This window comes from Echinops telfairi, unplaced genomic scaffold, assembly GCF_000313985.2.
Source record: "Echinops telfairi isolate 266 unplaced genomic scaffold, ASM31398v2 ScPeMD7_7469;HRSCAF=8507_1, whole genome shotgun sequence".
Taxonomy (NCBI): domain Eukaryota; kingdom Metazoa; phylum Chordata; class Mammalia; order Afrosoricida; family Tenrecidae; genus Echinops; species Echinops telfairi.
In genome coordinates, this window is record NW_022111373.1 from 5,820,883 (window position 1) to 5,829,279 (window position 8,397).

An 8,397-nucleotide genomic window follows, 5' to 3' on the forward strand; every position below is an offset into this window, starting at 1 on the left:
CTCTGTATAACCGATCATACAATGGATGCGGTACTGTGGGGAGGTCTATCAGGCCCACAATCTCTCTAGACCTATAGTCAAATGATTTTCTTTGCTATTGTATTTCATGTTCTAAAGCAACAGTTCTCAACCTGTGGGTTGTGACCCCTTTGGGTGTCGAACGACCCTTTCCACAGGGGTCACCCGATTCATCACAGTAGCAAAATGACAGTTATGAAGTAGCAACGAAAATAATTTTGTGGTTGGGGGTCACCACCACATGAGGAACTGTGTGAAAGAGTCACGGCATGCGGAGGGTGGAGAACCCCTGCTCTAAAGGAGCGTGAGCTCACCACTGACTACGACATCCTTCTGTCTCTTAGGGGGTCTACTCCTGGGGGGCCCCCAAACTGACAGCCAGTAACAGTAAATAACCTTCAGCCCCTCCACTTGCTTCCTCTGAAGACATGTATTCCGGCTCCCTCCGGTATCTTTTGGAAACACAGATGTCACTTCTCTGGTTAGAACCCTTCATCAACTCTCCATTCCCCCAGGGGTTCAGACCACAATCCCTGTGGGCCAGTGGTTCAGTGGCTCTGCAGACAGCCCTCAGCAGCCTGTTTTCGGTGCGCGTCCTTCACTCTCCCTGCCTCCCTAGGACTCAGGTACACAGATCTTTCTGGTCTCTTACCAGGTCCGGCTCTTCTCCTCGTAGGTAGCTCCTGCACGATGGTTCAGCTCTCCAGCGCTGCTTCTTCCCTGACTGAGGCTGGATTCAATCCTTTGTTCATTCCCACTCACGGCACTCTTATGAATACTCGTCACAGTCACCATTTTCCACTTATTCCCGCAATTATTTCACTAATATCGGCTTCCCAGACTAGATCGTAAATCGCATGACAGCAGGATTCGGAGTTTACTCATAACGCATGTCCATCCAATTTGTCCTTGCAAATTGCCTGGCAAGAATTTCTTGGTTAGCTGAATGGATGGAGACTCGCTCCAGGAAGGCGCGCCACAAGCCGGGGGTGGGGGACGTAGGGGGTGTTTGAGACCATTGATAATCGATCTAAGACGGACCCCCAGACGCCCACAGGCCTAAGACCCCGGGACTGACTCGTCTCTCTCTGGCCGGGACCCCTGAAGTCGCCCAGGATGAAGCGGAGCCTGAGCATCCCCCAGGGAATGAAGCTGCACCGTAGTTCTGAATGTCACGAGGCTGATCAACTCAGGGGAGGGGGCGAGGCGGCCCGAGCCCGGGCGTGCGGGCCTCAGTTTCTCTCTTATGCCCCGCGGGACGCCGCCCCTGCGGCGTCTGGGTGGACTGGTGTCAGCCGCCTGCCGCTAAAGAGGTCCCAGGGTCCGGGCTTGGCCGGCTGGCTCCGGCCCGCCGCTCCGCGCGAGGGCGCTCCAGGCAGGTCCTCCAGAGCAGTCGTGCACTGCGGGGCCCTTCTAGCCGTCGCGTCGTAGCGCGGTGCGCGTCGGGAAGGCGGAGGGCGGGTACGGCCCTCGGCGGCGGCGGACGCCATGGTGGGTGGCGAGGCGGCCTCGGCGGTGGAGGAACTGGTGTCTGGGGTGCGTCAGGCGGCCGACTTCGCGGAGCAGTTCCGCGCCTACTCGGAGAGCGAGAAGCAATGGAAGGCCCGGATGGAGTTCATCTTGCGCCACCTGCCAGACTACCGCGATCCGCCCGACGGCAGCGGCCGCCTGGACCAGCTGCTGTCCCTCTCCATGGTTTGGGCTAACCACCTCTTCTTGGGCTGCAGGTGCGGACCCCAGCCTGGGCGGGGGGCCCCGCCGCCCGCCTCCGACCCAGCGCCCACCTCCAGGGCTGGGTCTGAATCGCTGCTCTGCCCCACCTGGCCCGGCCCGCGGCTGCTGCCCACCCGGACGGTGCCTGCGAGAGACTTCCTTCCCCGACCCGCAGTGTTGTCTGTTGGGAAATGCGTTGGTTTGACGACGACGGCACTAAAGGGTGGAAAGCACTCAGCCCAGGGCTGCCGTCCGACAGTGTAGACGCTGACGTCGCCTTCATGCCTGCTATTCGCCCAAGCCGTCCCTGGTACGGGGCGAGTAGCTCCTTTAACGTCCACGGTAACAACGCAGGGACAGGCACGCCAACCCGATTGACTGCTAAGGGGGCGGGGGCCGGGGCCGGTGAGACGCCGGGGCCATGCCGCTTTTGCCAGGATAGGTGGGTACTGGTACTTAACCACCTCCCTGCCATCGAGTCGATGGCGACCCCGCCGGACAGGGTGGAACTGGCCCTGTGGGTTGCACTTTCCCGTGGTGGAAGCCCCGTCTCTCTGCCACAGAGCAGCTGATGGTTTTGCACTGCTGGCTTTTCGGATCCCAGCCCAATGCATAACCCTTGTGCCGCCAAGGTAGAATCAGCATCCCTTGACTGTTCTAACCCCCAACCTGCTGGGCTGAGCGGGAGCCAATCTTACCTGCCTGCCGCTCCTTCTATGAAAATCAGCAGGTGCCTTTTTGACAAAGGCCAAAGCCCACAGCGTGCTGGTTGTTGTACCAAGAGGACAAGAACCTCCTTTGGTTGGAAGTGCCGACTAAGGCAACCCCCATGCCCCACCGGAGGCCTGGAGTCTGCTTCTGTGAAGATTTACGAGATTGGACCCCATGAATGCGTTCTGTATTCTTTAGGGTCACTGAGTTAGTATCAGCATGGGTTGGTTTTATACCCTCCCAGGGAGCGTGGTGGCACGGTGCTTAAGCGCTCAGCTGTTCACCCCAAACAACAGGCCCCCTGTGGGAGAGAGGCGTGGCAGTGGGCTTCTGTGAAGATTCCGAGCTTTGGAAAACCCCTGGGGCCTATTCTGCCCATCTCTGTAGGGTCACTGTGAGTTTGGAATTGCCTTGACGGCAAGGGATTTGGTTTTTGGTTTTATAGCTCACCATTAGAAGGTGGCAAATGTGGGGACTCCCCACACCATTTTAGAACGTATTCAGATTTTATTACGATGATAGCATGGCTCCTGCCTCTTCCTTTTTGGCTGCGTCCTGACTGGCTACATGGCCTCACTAGGCCTAAGCTACTACACTGTGTTTAGAAGTTGGGGGTCGTTAGGGCAGGATTTGGAAAAGGAGTTCATCCATTCCTTCTCTCTAGCGCCCAGCTTCCCTAGGTAACAGGATTTATCCAAAGTTAGAGAAATGACATTGAGAATTGGGAAAATGAGCAAATAATGCCATTATTTGATTAACAATCCTTTTTTAAAAAACTTTTGGACCCTCTCACACCATATCCAACAATAGGTACTGCCTGACATATGGTACCTTTATTCATTTATTTTTTATAACTTTAAAAAATTGTAAATGGGGCCTTTGTTTTTGGTATATATCAAAACAACTGCTTCTCTTGGCATCCAAAAGCCCACATAGCATCCACAAGCAGAAGAATTATCGCCTAACCGTCTGCTGAACAGACACTAAGTTTCAAATCAGGTGTGTCATATCAGGCCTTGGCGAGTTGAATTTTCCCCCCAGCAGACTGCAGTTTCAAATTAATCCACACTGAGAATTCTTCCAAGACTTTTACCTTCCTGCTCTTTCTTGTGCAGTTACAACAAAGACCTTTTAGACAAGGTGATGGAAATGGCTGATGGGATTGAAGTGGAAGATCTGCCACAGTTTACAACCAGAAGCGAATTAATGAAGAAGGTAAATGGGACAGCTCAGTGCATTGAATGAAATAGCAGGGGTGCCGCCCCTCCTTAGTGGAGAGGGTACTGCTCTTTTGAATGCTCGTGGTAACTGCCCAGAAGACCTGAGCCCTTTCACTTGTGTTTCCCTGTAAGTGCTATAAACCTTTTCGTGACTAGGTAACTACAGTATGACAGCCACATGGTGCCCCGTTGGTGGCATCTCACACACGCACACGCACTCCGCCGCATGTGCTTTTCGAGGGGCATTGGGTTTGGAGCTTTTTGCTTGGTTCTTCAGTAAATGGGGTCAGGGCCAAATTTTCCCTTGCTAGAAAACCTTGTATCTAACGTAAGGTGACCAAATTTTAACATTGGTACAGCGGGACACCATTGATAAAACTCATATCCTGGTGAAATAGCCACATGGCTGCCGAAAACCATATACCCGAGCTTGTGCATTCTTTCCAAAAATCGGGACTTTTTAAAAATGCCAGTCGGGGGCCAGACTGTCATTGTTCCACCAGTTGCTCTTGCTGATGGGAATGTGACTGAAGTAATACCCAGAGAGCATAGCTGTTTCCAGTTCTGCAGGGTTTCCGTCATGTCTCCTTAGTAACCAAGTTTAATTGTCAACGGCCAATGCCCCTGAAACGAAAGCCAGCGGGTCCTGAAAAGTGAGCTCCTTAGGAGAGGACACACAGAATTTTGCTAGTTGTCAAGACTCTTGGAGTCAGGGCTTCTGAAACTTTAGTCTGCTCCCCACCCTTTCCCGCCTGACACACGCGTGCAGCACCCTCAAGCTCTGCCACAAACACTGGGATTCGTTGGCGTTTGATTTTGAATTGGGTTTTGGCTGTCGCGTGTTCAGAAACCTTTCACTGTTGCCAAGTTTTTTGCGACCCCACGCTTAGTTACTTTCCCCCTTGTGGGGTGGCGACTGGAGACCCAGGAACTTCGCAAGTACTTTTGCCCTTCCCCTGAGGATATGCATGTAAAAGAGGCGGCTAGCGGGCGTGCAGCAGCCTCGCCAGCCCAGAGACAAAAACCCAAACCTGGTGTCAAGCCAATACCTGAAAACGTCTGTTGTTGTTCTGCCCAGAATCGATCCTTAGCTCTAAATTTAGTTCAGTTGGATTTTAAAGCCGGCTATCTACTAGAAATGAATCACCTGGCATTGTTGGGAATCTCAAGACCAGACAGTGATGACGGACGACCTAGAATCACCTGCTCTGTAAAGTAGGGTTTTAAATACTCTGTGGCTACTCTGCAGCTCTGAGGGGAGCACGACTCTGTGGTCTGTCCACCCTGGTTTTCGTTCTCCGCTGTTTTGATCTGAGAAAAGATCGAGGCGCACAGCTTCTGAAAGGTGGGATTCCTCAGACGGTTGCAATGCATGGCTTTCCCTTTGAAAGAGATTCAGAAAATGGTATCAACTTTCTAACAGTGGTTCCTAGACATGATATCAGTCTTCATGGTTGACCAGTTTACCGATTAATGAGGGATTATTAGCAAAAAGCAGCCGCTGATTCAAGACGGGTGTCATTACCATGACTGTCAGAGGGATGATCTTAGTTGAGAAAGAAATGATTGACGAAGAAGAAGTTATCATTATTGGCTCAAAGAAAGACGTTGTCAGCTTAATGAATGACTTGGTCCGTTTTCTCCGGAGCATTTTTATCCCCAGAGGGGAAGTGACACTATGGGGATGTCTGTGTATGGAATGTGAGAGAGAAGTTAGGAAGTGGAGTTTGTCTCCCTTTCAGGAGGTTCTTTTGAGCCTGAGAGCCCGGGCATCCAGCGGGTAAGCAGTCTCAGCTAAGAGGAGGGGCAGTTCAAACGCACCAGCTGCGCCTTGGGAAGGACATCTTGTGGTCTACTTCTGTAAAGGTTGCAGCCTTGGAAACCGTGGGGGACAGTTCCACCCTGCCCTCTAGGGTCACTGCACAGCAACATTGACTGGGCAGCAATGGGTTTGGTTCTGTGTTTTTTTTTGTTTTTTTTTAAGCAAAACGGAAGAAATTTATTGGAGCCCATACGGGAAACCCTAGAGGGGCCCAGCATACCCTACTGTGTAGGCGTGCCCAGCAAAGGGTCACACCAGTCACTGTACCCCCATGTCCCAGAGGGACTCCCCTTGAGCCGAGCCCCAAAACCCCAAAGGGTTCTGTTTTCTTTTGAATATAATGACCAGTGTTAAACAAGCTCTGATATCTGAAGCAGTTGCCGTTCCCTTTATGGAAAGAGCTGAAATTCTAAGGTTGAAATAAAGTTTAAAATAAATAAAAACCCACTTGTTGCATTGGTTAAATCAGGGGAGGTCTAGTATCTTGCGGTAAATGCTCAGTGGGACCCCCGTTTTTCTCTTTATCCACTAGACATTGAAGCAGCAGGAAAGCTGTGTCTGACTCCACAGACTCTGGTCGCACTGTCTAGTGGGCTCAGACGGTACTGCCAGGATGGCCGCATCATCTGCCCACGCCTTGTGGGAAAGGTGTTCTCAGAGGGCCAGAGTCAGGGCCAATGCTGCCCTGCTGTCGGCTTCTTCTGTCAAACTCCAGAGATGGCTCAGGGGCTCTTCAACTTTGGTGGTTCCTGTGGATGGTGCTACCCGCTTCTAAAAGGAAAAGAGGCTTCTCTTTTGCTCTTGTTGAAGAATTTAGCTTGTTTTCACCTCCTTCAAAAAGCCCCGGGAGAAGCTGGCTTAGCTAGAAAACAGGTCATACCTTGAAAACTCTTGATTACTAAAAAGACTCCCAGATTGGTTCATCTTCACTGCTGAATGTTAAGGAAATCCATTCAAAGGCAGGTGGCAGCCAAAGTGATTTCTTCACGCCCTGCTTGCAGTTGTCTCTAGCCAAGTTTAAATAGCCCAAAGGTGCTAGAGAGCACCCAGAAAGAATAGATCTGCTTCAACTTGCCACTATTTGCAGACATGCATTGACAGTTTCTAATAGTGTGAAACCCAGAAATATATAACCTTCACAGCTAAATATCCTGACTCAATGTGAAATGTTGTGAATTACTACCTGAATTCAACGACTTTTAATTTAGAACATTACGTTACGTGTTTGCGTGATTCTGCTTTTAGAGCCCTCGTCGCAGAGCATGCCAGGAAAACGTATTTAAAGTATTTCTGCTATCACTTTAAGTTGTGAATACTTAGAGACCACGGGGGACCCTGGTGGCACAGTGGCTAAAGGCTCAGCTACTAACCAAAAGGCCAGTGGTTTGAACCCTTCGGCAGCTGTGGGAGAAAGTCTGCTTCGGACGATTACAGCCTGGAAACCCCCCCTGGGACGGTTCTAGGGGTTGGAATAGAATAGGTGGCAATGTTTTTGTGTTTTTTTTAATACATCACAGATGACAAGAAAATTAGGTTCTGGCCTCCAAAATGTGTGCAGTAGAACATCTACGCTATAATATGGATTGCTTACTATATGGACAGTAGATTTTAACTTAGGAAGGTGAATTTGATTTATTGAGTTGCATAGCTCTATAACCTACTCTCTTCTCCCCTTTACCTCAGCATCAAAACTAAGGTAGAAGCTCTATCCCATTTGCATCAGTAGCTGCACGCTCAGAAAAAGAGGCCAGGAAAATGGGACATTTATTGCCCCAGCGTCTGTCTCAGGACTCCTGCACCTATCAACACAGCGCACGAGGCGTCAGGAACGAAATGGAAGCAGTCTGGATTGGCTTTTTTATTTTTCTAGATACCTACCATTGTAAACCTATCTGTGAACATTTTATATATTTATAAATCATGCATTCCCAGATGAGTTCATCAACATTTGTTTATAAATGACAAACTTTTTATTAAAAACTGCTTTTTTAAAAATGTTTATATAATCATGGCAGGTAATGAGTTTTACCATAGGGATTTGTAAAAGTGCTCCTATATAATTGTTCAATGCCTCCCCCTCCCCATTCCACCCCTGCAAAACAGATCATTTCTGATTTCTGCCTGAAATTGGTATGTGTAGAACCTCAACCCCCTCCTCGTTCTTTATGTTGAGAATAAAATTCAAGGCCTGTGAGAGTCTCTGTGGTACCTACCATCTGATGGGAAAAGGCAGCCTCACGCACGGACATGGCCGTGTGTTAAAGCCTACTGGGAGCAGAGAGCACAGCTTTGCTGGGACAGCCAGCTTGGGGCAGAGGTGCTCCAGGTCTCCCAAGTTGCTGAGGTAAAGCCCACACATATTTTCTGGAAGGAACCAAAATTATTCAGTGCTCCCCTGACAATTAAAAACGTGTACTATAGCCCATATCGGCTTTTGCAGCCCCTGAATAATTCCCACACTGCTCGAGGGGCAGCACCACCCACTTTGGGAAATGATGATTTACAGCCTTGGAAGCCTTATGGGCACTTCTGCCCTGCTCTACAGGATGTGAGTTGAATCCACTTGAAGGCAAGTTTGGTGTAGGGAGTGTGTCTGTTTCCTCCAGTGCCCACGACTGACTGCAGAGGAACCCTGGGGGTGTGACTGTGTGGTCGGCCATTCACACCACCAGCCGCTCTGTAGGAGGTTAATGAAGCTGTCCACTCCTGTTAAACTGACAGCCTCAGGACCCCCATGTAGGGTCCGTCCAAAGGGTTGTGGTGGTGTCGTGGGTTATGCACTGGGGCGCTAACCACAAGGCTGGGTCAAACCACCAGCCGCGCTGCAGAAGAAAGATGTGCCCCTGTAAAGCGTTAGTGTCTCGGGCTAGACCCACAGTGGCCGAATGGACTCGGTGGCAGTCGGTGTGGTTG

General features: G+C 50.5%; 1 protein-coding gene across 1 annotated transcript; it reads left to right on the top strand.

Annotated features, from left to right (window-relative positions):
• Nucleotides 1-1,504: 1,504 nt before the first annotated feature.
• CDKN2AIPNL (CDKN2A interacting protein N-terminal like) lies at nucleotides 1,505-7,675 on the top strand. Its single transcript, XM_045285393.1, has 3 exons — nucleotides 1,505-1,745; nucleotides 3,558-3,657; nucleotides 7,168-7,675. The coding sequence occupies exons 1-3, from the start codon at nucleotides 1,507-1,509 to the stop codon at nucleotides 7,177-7,179; spliced, it is 351 nt and encodes a 116-aa protein (XP_045141328.1). The 5' UTR covers nucleotides 1,505-1,506; the 3' UTR covers nucleotides 7,180-7,675.
• Nucleotides 7,676-8,397: the final 722 nt, after the last annotated feature.